General features: G+C 39.4%; 1 protein-coding gene across 9 annotated transcripts in view; it reads left to right on the forward strand.

Annotated features, from left to right (window-relative positions):
* The window catches only part of ESRP2 (epithelial splicing regulatory protein 2), a 63,525-nt gene extending 48,809 nt beyond the window's left edge, over window positions 1-14,716 (forward strand). For 6 of the 9 annotated variants that reach the window (XM_038368265.2, XM_043495061.1, XM_038368263.2 and 3 more), the window contains one exon: window positions 13,382-14,716. In XM_038368265.2, the coding sequence (XP_038224193.1) occupies window positions 13,382-13,540 (159 nt within the window). In that variant the 3' untranslated portion in view covers window positions 13,541-14,716. Of the gene's footprint in view, window positions 1-8,658; window positions 9,841-13,381 lie in introns of those variants that run through there. The other 3 variants (XM_038368268.2, XM_043495062.1, XR_006275155.1) reach the window with 2 other exon arrangements.
* Window positions 14,717-15,239: the final 523 nt, after the last annotated feature.

Here is a 15,239-nt window from a genome sequence, read left to right on the forward strand (position 1 = left end):
CAAAAAAATCTACAGAGCAGTTAATATAATTGTCTTTAGAGATGCTTGAAAAAACCCTCTCTATTGTATTGCAATGTGCAATACGCTTCTGAATTTAAACGTTTAATGCTAGTATGTTACCATCCAATAATTCATGATGTACCTTCTAATTATTATTGTATTGCAGTGAATCCTGGGGGATCCCATCATGGCCCAGGAGGCCGCTGTGCTGAGCATTGTACAGATAACAAAAAGATAGATATAGTCTAAGACTGTCTACTCTAGCACTTTTGTTGGCAAAACTTTTGTTGGTGAGAGGCATGAAAAAAAATAACCCTCTGACCAACATAAGTTTCACTGACAGAAGAGCCAGTGTGGACAACGCTATATTGCAGCGCTACAAGCTGCACCGCTGTAAGGTCTGTAGTGTAGACATAGCCTAAGTATAAGACGAGACAATAGGAGGATCTAGACAGACAGATGGGGAAACACAAGGAGATAATGAAACCATACTGGTCAGCATGATTGGCAGTGGTCTAAGTACATCAGCTCCGTAATCCAGTTGTTAAAATTTTTGGAGGGATTTGAAGGAGGACTATGAGTCTGTCTGGATATTTACTGCGAGCTCCTATCCTAACTTGAAAATCTTCTATTTCAAGAAGAACTGGATTTCTGGAATTTTATTTTTAAAAATAAAAATCCACTTTTCAGCTCCTGAACCTGTGTCTCTGCCAGGGAGAAGGATTAGGGGAAACCTAGGTGGTTGATTATATTCAGCACTAGCGAACTGTACAGTAAGGTCATGGCAGCACAACCCTCTAAACAGCTGAGAGGAATTAAGTAAATGGTAAGTGAATGATTTGGAGAACAGCCATTAGCACTTGTAGACACACAGTGATGTTTTTATGCAAGGGTAAATACCAAGTAAGCAAAGGTACTTTTTGCCTCTATTTCTTTAGTTATTTATGTAACATGTATTTGCTAAATCTGCTGTGTGTTGTACACTTTATCCTTACATTTGCTTAGTGGTTAATTAATCTTCTCATGCTCACTAACTGAACCAATGAGATTAAGGGGAATGTTCCAAGACTCCAAGAATAATCCAAGCGTTTGATGTTTGCTACTTTCATAGGAGTGTGTGTGCCATTAATAGAATTGTGATACTCTGGAATAGAAAGCAGATTTATCAACCCAGTTAGCCTGGATGTCAGTATAGTCCTGTTCACTCAAGCATTGTTTCATTCAGAACTACAGTCAGAAATGATATAAACTGGGAAGACTGAATTTGAGGGATTGCAGTCAACATTTGAAACTTGCTTAAAGCTTGTGAGAGTTTTAGTCCCTACTTGCTGAAACAGGGCCAGGGTAGAAACCTAGTGCCTATTTTACTGTTTTTATATGGGATAGGTTTAAAATAAAATGAATATCCTTTAAACCTATACTGGGTTTATGTATACCATTCCTCATCTGTAGCTATAGAGGGTTTTGCAATGTATTTATTCTCTGACTCTTCATAGACACTGAATTCAAGGCTAAGTGCTTTTTTTAAAAAAAGCGGTAATGAGGAAGTGGGGGAAATGGACGAATGGCAAAATGCCAAGAGCTTTAACAACTCCTCTCTCTCTCTCTAATACCAGGACAGCAGACTTCACTGTTGCTGACTTCCCCTGGATTAAGCTTTGCCTGAAATGTATTTTTGAACAAAGAAAGTATTCTCTGTTTTCTATGGGTCCTTTTTGAAATCGGACACCTTTCACAGTCCTAGGGGGGATAGTTTCTTCATCCATGTCTGTTGCATCCTCTAGCTGCCAATTCTAGTCACAACACCTTCTGGGGTGAGGGTGGGAGGGAGTAGTAGTCTTACTTAGCATAGCTTTGCAGGCAAGCTAGCAAGCAGTAGACAATATTGTATGACTTTCCCCCCTCTAAAATGGAACACAGCCATAGCTCACAGACGTGTACTGCTTTGGTTCTGAATTTAGATTGATCTTTCAGTTGGAAGCACTGCCCGCAAGAAGAGAACCTCTCTAAAAATTGGGATAGTAAATTTTGTTGTTTACCATTGCTGTTAACTAGCTTTAAGCAATACAGTTAAATGGCACCACTATTGTGGTGGGTAATTGGAATGATACAGGTCCCTCCTTTACTACCTCTTCCACCAAACATTTAAGATTGTCTCTGCTGCTGTATTATGGCACTTTGCTTCTAGACTGAATCAGTCTGTCACTTACGGATTCCTCCCCTCCCTAGGACCTATTCTCTGGTGTGGGCTCACATTTTCAGAGGAGGCTTTCCTAGCAAACTCTTCTAGTGACTAGCCCAGTAAATCCAGAATAGAATTGCTGCAGCTGCATCTCTGAAGTGGCCATTTTGCCTCTAAAGGCTGTAAGTTGCACCTCCTTTCTAGCTGGAAACTATTCTTAACTCCTATTATGTTTCCCCTTAATTTCCCTATTCCCTTAGGGCTTAACTAAAATCAGTTTCTAAACCATTTAGTTAAACCAATGAACAAACCATGTGTAGCCAAGCCCTTATTCCCGTTTAGATGGCAGATACTCACAGAGGCACTAATTTAGGTTCAAATGCCTTTTTTAGGAAAGGAGTGGAAAAGCAGCATGATCTCCTCAGGAAGCAGCACAGGTGATCTCTGCATAAGATGATATGCTAGCATAGCAGAATTATTGCAGGTTAGAAATTAGTAAATGTTGGAAGAGCTGTGTGAAGGACGCTTATGGTATGCTTTTATATCATGTGCATCAAACTAACCTTTGAAACAGTAGAGGGAGTATTTTTCAGGCAGAGAATGTGACTCTTGGTATGGACTGAGGTAAACCAGCAAAAGCAATAGCCCCTTGGTTACTGCTAGTGAGGAAGAGGTGAGTCCACCTAGGTGGTACATGGGTTTGCAGCTCTTGGTTCAACTTTCCCTTGGAACATGAAGTACTACTTACGATGCTGTAACTTGCCACTCAAAAGCCATAAAACCCTCTTATTGAGGAACTGCAAGAAAACAGATGAACATGGAGCAGAGAGAAGGAAACGATGGTACAAGAATGTCTTTAAATGTAGAGTGCAGGATCAAGCAATAGTCGAACTCTACTTGTTTAACAATATGTACCTGAGAGACAGAACTTAACAACCTCTGACACCCAAGGGATGGATTAGCTTTTTTTCCTCTCTTACATTTGTTTTTGCCAATTCATATTAGGACACTAGAAAAGACCCACTGAGTCTGGAAATCCTCTTGATTTGGTCAAACAGGGTTGCCGCTATCTCCTCCCTCAGCCTTCATAAATCTAGATTTCCGACAGCAATTTCTCAATATGAAAATCCTACCATCAGCCTCATTAGTCAATAAGAGATTGATCCTGCTCCCATATAAAATGATTCAGCCTTATCTTTGCTTGCTAAAAGGATCAACTTTTTCCCCCTATTCAAACCAGCTTCGCTACTGAGCATCCACTCCCCTTGGAACCAGTACTCTATTCCTACCAGATGCATTTTTCACCTGTTCTTGGTCTTTCGTTTGTGGCCACTCTGCAGTGTATCTTCCCATGTTTTTCCTAGCCCATAAAGATCCACCACTTGCTATTGCTTTGCATTACTTTCTGCTGCCAAGCTACCATCTTGGTGCAAACTTTACTCCATACCTGGCTCCAATCCTACCTACCCATTGGAAGACCTGTAATACAGGGGAGCACACAGAGTACCATTTCCTGCTGCCCTTGAGATCAGGATCAAATGAGGAACCTTTTAAAGAAACCCTACAGTAGTGATGTGTGTTCAGCCTCTTCTTGGCTCTTTTCTTGTGCCTCTCCCCACTAACTTCAGCTGGACTTGATAGCCACCTCAGGGTAAAAAAGGAATCACTTTGTCCCTGACCTAAGGAAAATGTAAAGGAAAAATCAATCCATCTAAGAAGCAGCTCCTTCCGCTTCATCGGTATCAATAAACAAGACTGTTCTGTCAAACAGAGGAAAAAGAGACACTGGTTGATGAAAATCATTTTCAATAGATGCTTGTTTTGTTGATAAATAATTGGATAACAGGGGTCAGCTGCTGCTGCTTTGCAGTTGAGAATAAGCTCTCCTCAGAAACTTCCAGTTTTCTGAAAAAAGAAAAGGAGTACTTGTGGCACCTTAGAGACTAACAAATTTATTTGAGCATACGCTTTCGTGAGCTACAGCTCACTTCATTGGATGCATTCAGTGGAAAATACAGTGGGGAGATGATTTATATACACAGAGAACATGAAACAATGGGTTTTATCATACACACTGTAAGGAGAGCGATCACTTAAGATGAGCTATTACCAGCAGGAGGGGTGGGGGGGAGAGGAAGAAAACCTTTTGTAGTGATAATCAAGGTGGGCCATTTCCAGCTGTTGACAAGAACCACTGAGAAACAGTGGGGGATGGGGGGGAGGGTAAATAACATGGGGAAATGGTTTTACTTTGTGTAATGACCCATCCACTCCCAGTCTCTATTCAAGCCTAAGTTAATTGTATCCAGTTTGCAAATTAATTCCAATTCAGCAGTCTCTCGTTGGAGTCTGTTTTTGAAGTTTTTTTGTTGAAGAATAGCCACTCTTAGGTCTGTAATCTAGTGACCAGAGAGACTGAAGTGTTCTCAGACTGGTTTTTGAATGTTATAAATCTTGACGTCTGATTTGTGTCCATTTATTCTTTTATGTAGACTGTCCAGTTTGACCAATGTACATGGCAGAAGGGCATTGCTGGCACATGATGGCATATATCACATTGGTAGATGCGCAGGTGAACGCACTGTTCCTCAGCCGTTCTTGTCAACAGCTGGAAATGGCCCACCTTGATTATCACTACAAAAGGTTTTCTTCCTCTTCCCCCCCCCCCCCCCCCCCCCGCTGGTAATAGCTCATCTTAAGTGATCGCTCTCCTTACAGTGTGTATGATAACACCCATTGTTTCATGTTCTCTGTGTATATAAATCATCTCCCCACTGTATTTTCCACTGAATGCATCCGATGAAGTGAACTGTAGCTCACGAAAGCTTATGCTCAAATAAATTTGTTAGTCTCTAAGGTGCCACAAATACTCCTTTTCTTTTTGCGAATACAGACTAACACGGCTACTACTCTGAAACCAGTTTTCTGAGTGAGTGAAAAATGCCCACTGAAGAGAATGTCTCTGAAAGTGCAACATCTATATTCAGGTTAGATGTGCTGAGGCCAAATTTGATACGTCACTGGATTTATAAAGCTTTTCGAAATGACTTCCAGTTCTATGAGTTCACAGCTGGTTATCTTATCTGGGATTTTTAAACTGGCTTATCTGCCATTGCCTGTAATGGAAGCAGAATTTTTGAATTATTTGAAAACTTCACCTTTTGCGTATAGGAATGAATAAAGGCAAAGAATATGCTATTGAACATGACAGCTTTTCAACAGCAGGAAAGGGGTTTGCAGTAGTTTTTGAGCTGTCTGCTTCTGAGTTTGACCTATGTAATGTTGCTTTTGTCATCAGTAAAATACGTGGCATTGGATGACTTCTGGCAAATCCAGAGTAGTGCATTTTTACATTGTTGTATAATTATTTCACAATCTCAAGTTGGTAGAGGACTGGTAAAGCACAAGTACTGAGCCTAAATTTAAGATGCCCAATGACATGTCCCTGCATTCAAAGCTAGTAACACTGCAATTCCACTTTGGACACCTGAGCTAACCTCAGGTTCTTCCACTTTTGGTCATCCAGTCCAACCAGCCTTGCTGGTTTAGGAGGCTTCTGAAATATAGCGAACATCTGAAACACTCATTTAATGCTCTATCTCAAGTAGTTTGGAGTAGCTGTCATTTTCTCACTAGAGACATAGTTTCTTGTATGACCTCTCCTATTGCATTATTTCCCTAACTTTATTTACAATAATGCCTTTTTGTAATTTTTTTTTAAACTGGAGCTGTTCAGAAGCATTTACTACTCCATAACCTCTGTTTAATTAACTTAATATAATCTCTCCTCTTATGTCTGTCCTCTAAATAAACAACTCTTTTTAAAAAAAAAACAAAAAAAACCCCAAAAAACAAAAAAAACAACCCACAATAGTTATTCAAGTTTCCTGAACACTTGAACTCATGTTTTTTACCAATCTCTCCTCTTGCTGTTTCTGATACTGTCATTTTCCCATTCCTTGCTTTTCTTGTTGCTTATGCATATCAAGTATCTTTTTTTAAAAAAGTAAATAAAAATACTCACTAGAGGCTACAGAGCTTTACCTACTGTAAATCTGCTGATAATCTATAGTATCTAAAGTATGTACTATATTGAGACATTCCTACCAAAGAATGAACAAACTTTTTGTAGATTGGTTTCAAGGGCAGGTCTGGTAGCTGATGATTAATATTTGCACAGCCTGGTTGCCCTGGTAGAGACTATCTAGAAAAAACTTCTTATGTTTGTTTGTACTTAACGGAGTGGGTCTAGATGTGAAGGTGGTTAGAAATCTGTAGTGAAGATTGTGGGGGTTCTTTCTCTTATGGTTTTTGGGCTCTTGGATGTTGCTCTGTGTGGTAGGTGTATTGTGTGTTCTTTAAATTTCACTGTAGGTGGCTATAACATCTCTTATTTTCTTTTATAAATACAATATTTATTCTTCCCTATAAACTGGCAGGAGACATTTTCTGTATCAAAAGAAACAAAGGGCAGCATAGCAATAAAACCTTGTGTGCTTGGGGATAGTGTAATGTGCCAATGCATGTAAAGGAAGCCATTTCAAAAACGAAAATTCTGCTTCTTACTGCAGAAAGGACATAATGTAAACTGGGTTATGCGTACCTCTTTGCTGCAAAGTAGCATGAACCATTCCAGTAGTCTCCACAACATATTCAGGAGTTCTCTGGGATTTGTTCTTTCCAGTGTATGTGCTTCTGGAGAGATTCTGTATAAACCAGCATTTGGTCTCACCAACCAAGATCTGTTTTATGACTTTAGACACAGACTTGCACCATCCCCTATAACAGCAAGCCCTTCTTGTGCATGGTTAAGATCTTTGACCTGATTCTTCACTCTTAGGCCTAGTCTATACACAGCTTTTATACTAGGGTTACCAATTTTGGTTGGACGTGTTCCTGGAGGTTTCATCACCTGACATGATCAATGACAGGATAATCCAGGAGGGTTGGCAACCCTATTTTGTACTGGTAAACTTTATTGATTAGGGATGTGATTTTTCTTTTTACCAAAATGGTTATGCTGGCACAACTCCAGTGTGGACTCAGTTATATCACTATAAAAGTGCTTTACACTGGTATAGCTTATTCCCCTTCCTGTATGGGGGTAAGCTATACCTAGGAGGACCAGATAACAACTGTGGAAAAAATGGGACGGGGGTGGAGGGGTAATAGGTGCCTATATAAGAAAAAGTTCCCCAAAACAGGACTGTGCCTATAAAAACAGGACATCTGGTCACCCTAGTTATACCTATACAAGCACTTTTATACCCGTATAAATGCATCCATATGTGGAAGTTGTATGGCTTTAGCTATGCTGGTGTTAGGCACAGAGGTACAACTTTTGGCTTTTGTGTATGGACAACGCCTCACGCTGGCTTTTCACCAGTGTAACTCTCTCTACTTCAGTGGAGTTAACATCTTATTTACACCCCTGTAAGTGAGAACAGAATTCGGACCTTGGTCTCTCCTAATCCTTCCTCTCCTCATGTCAATTTGTGCAGTCTAGAAAGCATGCTCTCCAATTCCTGTGAGATTCTCTGCTGTAACATAGTATAGCTCTCTGATATGTAGACTTTGTTACCTGGCACATAATTCTCAATATCTATGTGCTGTTGTTCTATAAATATTAAGGAAGAAAGGGTATTTGATTGTTTACATTTCCTTATTAAGGAAGACTTGCATTACAAAAAGCTACTATATGCAGTATATAATCTCCCCCATATTTCTTCCATAAACCTACCTCCAACCAACTCTTCAAGTAATATATTTTAGTGATTGCATATAAGCTGTTTGCATAATGACAGGTATGATTCAATCTCTCTGGTCACTCGATTACAGACCTGAGAGTGGCTATCCTTCAACAAAAAAAGCTTCAAAAACAGACTCCAACGAGAGACTGCTGAATTGGAATTAATTTGCAAACTGGATACAATTAACTTAGGCTTGAATAGAGACTGGGAATGGATGAGTCATTACACAAAGTAAAACTATTTCCCCATGTTATTTCTCCCCCCCCACCCCACCCCCCACTGTTCCTCAGATATTCTTGTTAACTGTTGGAAATAGCCTACCTTGCTTGTCACCATGAAAGGTTTTCCTCCTTTCCCCCCACTGCTGCTGGTGATGGCTTATCTTAAGTGATCACTCTCCTTACAGTGTGTATGATAAACCCATTGTTTCATGTTCTCTGTGTGTGTGTATATCAATCTCCCCTCTGTATTTTCCACCAAATGCATCCGATGAAGTGAGCTGTAGCTCACGAAAGCTTATGCTCTAATAAATTTCTTAGTCTCTAAGGTGCCACAAGTACTCCTTTTCTTTTTGCATATAAGCTGTGTGTGTCAAATTCACTTTGTCTCCTGCCAGTTACTGTAGCTGATGCTCTTAATTAAGGTTGCAAATGTAGTCTGTGTGGCTTGCTGTACAAGAACTGTTCCTTCTATTGCTGATTATCGTGTATCACACTTGTACTGTAGTATGCACCTGATGACTACAATGGCCTTATTCAGCTGAACGATCAAGCAAGGAGTGTGTTACAAGCACCGAAAGAGTGGGTCTGTTTGTAACTGTTTGTAACTTCTAAAGAAGGTAAGATGGGACTGGCAGAAGCTGGGTCTCCAGTGGTGAACGGGAAGGGAAATGAAGGGCTTGGTGATGTGGAGATTGTTTGTTTGTTTTTCCTTCCTAGCTTGTGTTTGGGAACCTTGCTCTAACCTTCCCTGCTCCTGTCCTATTAAAAAAAAAAAAAATCAACTAATCTGGTGAAACTGAGGCTACTTCTGTGATCTGTGGCTGATGGGACAAAAGTGGTTTAAATGGTGGAGGTTATGTGACAACTTGGCTTTGTGCAAAGAAATTGCTGTTAAACTTTCACAGTGGTCTATTACCGTTTGCTGAGTGCTCCATGTGAGGCTTTTACCCCACGGCTTTTATTCTGATTTGTTGTATATAGCAAGAAAACTTCTTCTAACCTTGACTTCAAAAAAAATAGGAAGACAGTCCTTTTAAAAAAAAAAAAAAAACCACCTTTCTCCATCTTTCTTACACTGTAAAGTTGTCTAGAAATGAATGCTTCTCTATATCTCCTGCTCACTTCGCACCAATGAGATCCCCATTCCTTAGAATTGGTCTGGAATGTTGCTCTGTCAATAAGGGTATTTGTTTTCTTTATATATGTGAGTAAACTTGCTAATGGTGAACTATCCCAGTCATCCATTGCAGTCTGATCCCGGCTTCCCCAATACACGTTTACACTTTGGCTTCTGAGCTGGGACTTCTTGTGAATCATTCACATATAGTAAAGGTAACAAACATTTGAAAAGTGTAATGGATATTGATTAAACTACTAAATCCTTCAATTACTGTATTAAAAAACAGAGCATATAGTTATAGACAAAATTGTGCAATTTGAGGGCACAAAGCAATATTAAGATAAGATACCTTCATTATTATGCTGCAGGTTCAAAGTATTTTTCTGATTTAGCAGTATGAGTGGAACAACTTGAGAAACTAAAAGAAAACAAAGTAGGAGAGGGGAGGCAGTTTATCCCTGAAGTCTGGAAACTTTGGTTACTTCTTCAGGATGAAATTCACTCTTGTCCACTGCCAACCCCAAGACGTGAACCTCTTAAGCCCTTAGGTCCATAAGCTTTGTACAGGCCCTCTGCTGAATGCTAGAGCACTAAGTTTTGTAATGCTTCATTCCCATGTAAAAAGTTTGCTCCTGAATCTTAAATACTAAGCTAACCAACTTTTTTTTTTTTTTTTCTTTCTAAAGACACTTTGATTTGCTTTTAAAAATAATTATTCTAATACTTTTTGGAAGAGGAAATGAAAGCAATCATTTGAGAGATCAAATGGCACTATTTTTAAATTATTCATTTAAATGTTCCGCTAATGTTCAAGTTTTTTCAGCACAGTAACAAGTGACAAAACTTTATGCCTTTGCCTTGATATTAATTGTAATGACAATAATGAATTTTGGCATTTGTGTGGTTGTAATGCATAATTCTAATATGATCTAGAAAGTATTAATGACTTCCATAATATGAAGTCTCTCGCCTTTTAAAAATCCTACTGATTAGTCCTGTTGGCCCCCCCCAACCCCCATATGTATAATATCATTTGGAAATAGATGACTTACAAAGAGTTGAGTGAATAGGTCATTAGCTTAGAGTGGCTTTTCTGTAAGCCATTTGTATCAAGGCATTCATGTCTGTGTGATTTCACTATAAGGGCTGTGGCATTGAAAATATCACACCTGTTGGGGAGTAAGTCATCTGAAGGCACTGTGGTGTAGTGTTTAAAAGAGTGGGGACAGGAGAATCTCTGGTGCATTCTGAGCAGTTACATAGACACTCTCTCTCTGTGCTCCTGGACAAGTTATTCATCCCCTCTTGTGTTTCACTCATATCCTCTGGAAAATGGGTTAGGAATGGGCCTTGCTATAGCCTGATGAAAACGGAGTCCTCTCAGACTAACAGACTACAAAATGAGTGGTGGTATAACTTTATGCAGCCTCGGGTACCGAGGTATGAACATCTCTGGTGCAAACCACCAGAGAATAAATATTTGCCATGATGTGTGAGTACACCTCTACCCTGATATAACGCTGTCCTCGGGAGCCAAAAAATCTTACCATGTTATAGGTGAAACAGCCTTATATTGAACTTGCTTTGATCCACTGGAGTGCGCAGCCCCGCCCCCCAGAGCGCTGCTTTACCACGTTATATCTGAATTCATGTTCTTTCGGGTCGCATTATATCTGGGTAGAGGTATATATCATTCCCCTCCTCTGAATGAATCTTCAGCTGTAATTCCCAAAATGAATACGTTTACTTAAGGCATCTAGATTAAAACCATAGGTTAGTGTCTTAAAGTGAACATAAATGAGCTTGGAAAAGAGTTAATCAAACATAGGCAATTCTGCCTCTTGCAGCACCTGCAGCTTGTTCTGTTAGCCTTCCATACAGGTTTTTAAACGAGTTTCCTGCTACTGATATTGCTTGTTTCAAAAAAAGAGGGGGTGGAGGGTGGGGAGCACATGCCCGATTATCATAACTACACTATTTTTCTTATGGGCATCCTATCTCATACATTGATTTAAAAACCAAAGCTGCTAAGGAAATACTTTTTGCTGTCTCCTGTGCTCAGTGGTGTAACCATACTTCCTATATGCTCTCATTGCATTTGTGTCTGGAGAATAAAACTCACTCATGACTGACTGACCCCGATATACTGTAGCTGTGACTTAATCTGCCAGAGGTTAGCAATCACAGATGTAGGTACAGAACCCAATATAAAACAGACCCAATATAATTTTGTCAGTGGTTCTACCCAAATGAAGAGCTTCTTCCTCTTTAAGTGCATTAGTAATCTGAAATCTATAAAGCTGATTTCTAAACCTAACTTGGGCTTCTTACAGAAATTTTTGTTTAAGGTTCCTGAAGATTTTTTGGCATGCTGCTTTCCTAATTCACCTTGTTTCTGGAGGGAGAAATATATCAGTATATGGATCTAATAGTGTCTGTGCTAACTGCCCTGTTAAGTACCTCTAGTTCCTAACATGATTTGTTGCTTATAACTTAAGACTGCTTTTGTTGCTTACTAAGCAGTTGGGTGAGTGAAGTTCTGGTATGTGCTGGCTTTACTTCTACATGTCAGAATATAAAGTTGGTCAGAAACTAGTATGGGAGGTAACCAAAAACTGAGCGTTTTGCCATTTCTTTTACTCTAACAAGCATATATGATAGCATCATTTTTTGGCGGTGGCAGGCAGGCTGTGAATGTTTTTCCTCTTTAAATCTGAAGGATGTAGACTCCACAAAGCAAGTATTAAACCTGATCTCTCTTTATTTTATTTATTTGTTTATTTTTAAGAACTGTGTGTGTTCTAACTTACCAAGTGTTTGTGTTCTTTCTGGCAATGAGTTGACCCCATTTTAAGTTTCCAGCAAATGAATCTCTTGTATTCAGAGTTTTTGCTGCTTCAACTTTTGATTTCTTAACTTGGTTCAGATTTATTAAATCAAATATACAAATGAGATTTCCAAATTTACCCTGCAAGGGCTTCCAGGATGTCTGGTATGGGGGCACAGACAAGCTGGAGCACATCTGCTGAGTGGATTTTATACTCTGTTTTGAGGTTAAATCCTTGAACATACCAGGGCTCGTGTTTCACCCCAAGTAATTTAACTACACTGACATAATGGTCTCATTTCCCACTACTCTTTCCGCCCCCTTCCCTGCATATTAACAAAGGTTCCTTTGATTCAACTGAAATACTACAACTTTTACTTCTCTGGTTTTGGGGGACAATTTAGTTCTGTTAATTCTCATGCATCTTCTCCTCTCATGCTGCTCTACCCACACTTTCCTTTCTGGTGTCACTGTCTGCCTTTTTTTTCCTTTTGGGTTAGTATTCATGCTGCTTTAATAGTCCTCTTTCTGTTTTTCTTGGCCAATAAGCCACGTAGCACAAGCATTCACTGCAGGCTGAGGTTTCCTTCCTTGCTTGGCCTATCATTTACTAAATTTTATACCTCTTCTGTCTTGGGCTAGTCTACGCTTCAAACTTAGGTCAATATAGCTATAACGCTCAGAGGTGTGACAAATTCATACCCCTGATTGCTGTAGCTATGCCAACCTAGTCCATGGTATAGATGCAACTAGGTCAATGGAAGAATGCTTCTGACAACCTAGCTACCATCACTAGAGGAGGTGGAGTTCCTAGAGCGATGGAAAAACCCCTTCTGTCACTGTTGTCTGCATCTATACCATGTGGTACAGTGCAGTAGCTATGCCACTGTAGTGCCCATAATGTAGACACACGGCCTTGCTAACCTTAAATCTCAGTAATCGGCAGCACTTCTGTACTGGACTCTCCTCCTGGAGCTACTTCTGAATCTTTCTGACCCATGCACCAGCAGAATTCAAGTTCCTTCTGCTGTGAACTAAAAAACAGCTCTCAGTTCAGTCTTCAGTCCTTTATTCTCTGCCAGATTTAGCTGTTTGTAGCCACAATGATCTGAAGCCTGGCAGATGAAGTGTTTTTACGTATAAAACTCTGAACTGCCTTTCTGTTGGTCTAAAGCAATTTAAGAAACCAGCAAGAGTACATAGTGTTAGGGACAAAGCCTACATCTGTGGTCTTAGGTTTTAAGTTTCTCTTCCCCCTCCCTTGTGTTCTTATCCCTGCAGCTCCACACAGATTCCATTCTTGTGCTTTACAACTTTAGTGGCCAGCCCAGTGGAGAAGCGTTGGTGACTTTTCCAAGCCTGGACCTGGCTAAGAAAGCAGTGGCTGAGAAAAATGGACGGCTCCTGGGAAGTCGCTATATAGAACTCTATCTGGTCTAACCAAAAGACTCTTGGGGGGAGGGAAGGGAAGTAATACTAAACACTGTGCCTTTTAATAAAACAAAAAGTCTTCCCTTGCTATCCACACAGCAGTAAATGTGCCTTCTCAGCCTGACGTGGTAGGGTGCAGGAGTGATACTTGTTCCTGTATTTAATTTGAAAAATCTCCTGCCCTACACCAAAAAGAGAAATAAAAACTATACAACTAATTTCCTTAAGAAAGAGAAGGAAGATTGATTTCAGGGTACTTGTTGAAATACTGCCACCCAGTTAACCCGTGAGGCAATCCAAGAGCACTTCAGCTATCACAGCCACGGAGGAAGAGGGGGAGACTTAATTTTTGTTCTGTAGTGTTTGAAGTGGAAAGTGAAACTTGATTTGTTCAGATTCTTTTGTTTTAGGTTTTAAGAATTTACCCTCAGCAAAATGTCTCCAGAAAGGGCTGGTGAATCTTGCAGCTTTCCCAAATTGTAGCATAAATCCTATTGGATTTTTTGTTGCTTTCCTTGACTGGAAAATACCCATGATGCTGCATTCAAATGGAATAGGAGAAACATTATTATTATTATTATTATTATTATTATTGTGTTTTGTAATGCAAAAGCCATATTAGTCTTTCCTATCAACATACATGCTGCCAATGTGTGAAGCAAAAAGAACCCCAAACTTTTAATTTCTACAGGACAAAAATGGCACATAAACATTGAGTACTAGTAAGTTATATTTTTTATTTAAGCATAATAGCTTTCAGATACTGTATTAAAGATTTTGCTCTAGTTTATGTGCATGCAATTTGTTTACATCTTTAAACTACTTTATTTGTATATTATGAAGCAAGAAAATTGTTGAAATCTAAGCCTTCTAATGCATGCATTTTTCCTTTCTTCGTGTGTATATACATAAGCTAGAAAAACTAGTTTGTCATGTAGCATGTGTTTAAAAAGACATCTGCTGTAGAAGCACTAAATGATTTTGTTTTTACTGTGCCTTAATTCAAGCCTATTCAAAGTGCAATACCAGCAGAGCAAAATGTCATGAGTCCTGTTGTGACAGGCTCATGGATGTCTGTGTACACTGATCTTTTTTTTGTTGGTGTACAATTTGAGTTGTACTGAAAAGAATGAATGATGTATGCTTCTTTATATTATAACAAATAAAAGAGATGCTTACAATGTGTGTTGGCGTATTAAGTGCCTCTGTTCCTTCATCCAGACACATCAAGCTGTTGTAGTCCCCCACTAAAGTGTTGGTGGTGTGACCATGGCTTAGGATATCTTGCTGATGGAGAATACTGAAATATATCATGAATATAAAAGGTAAGCTTGTTTGTTCATTTATTCTACAATAGGCAATCCTAGTTCACAATGGAGACAGCTAAACCAAGCCATAGAACATGGCTAGTACTTGTCCAAGTACAGTAGTTAGCTCAGAAGTAATACAAAACAGTCTTCTGTTTAAAAAAAAAAAAAAATGCAGACCCTTTGGCAAATAGCAACTGTAACTCAGCCTTCATGTGTTCAGATAGTGTTTCGAAAGAGAACCCAAAGCAAAAGGGTGGCTTGACAGTATCAAATTCATTAGTAATTCATTGCAATTGTACTGTAAATATTTTAACCCCTAACTGCCATAACTGGAGTTGCAGGAAGCTCTGATGCAGTGGTGAGACATGCAACTTTCTATCTCTTTAACTCAAGTTATG

This window comes from Dermochelys coriacea, chromosome 12 (assembly GCF_009764565.3).
Source record: "Dermochelys coriacea isolate rDerCor1 chromosome 12, rDerCor1.pri.v4, whole genome shotgun sequence".
Taxonomy (NCBI): domain Eukaryota; kingdom Metazoa; phylum Chordata; order Testudines; family Dermochelyidae; genus Dermochelys; species Dermochelys coriacea.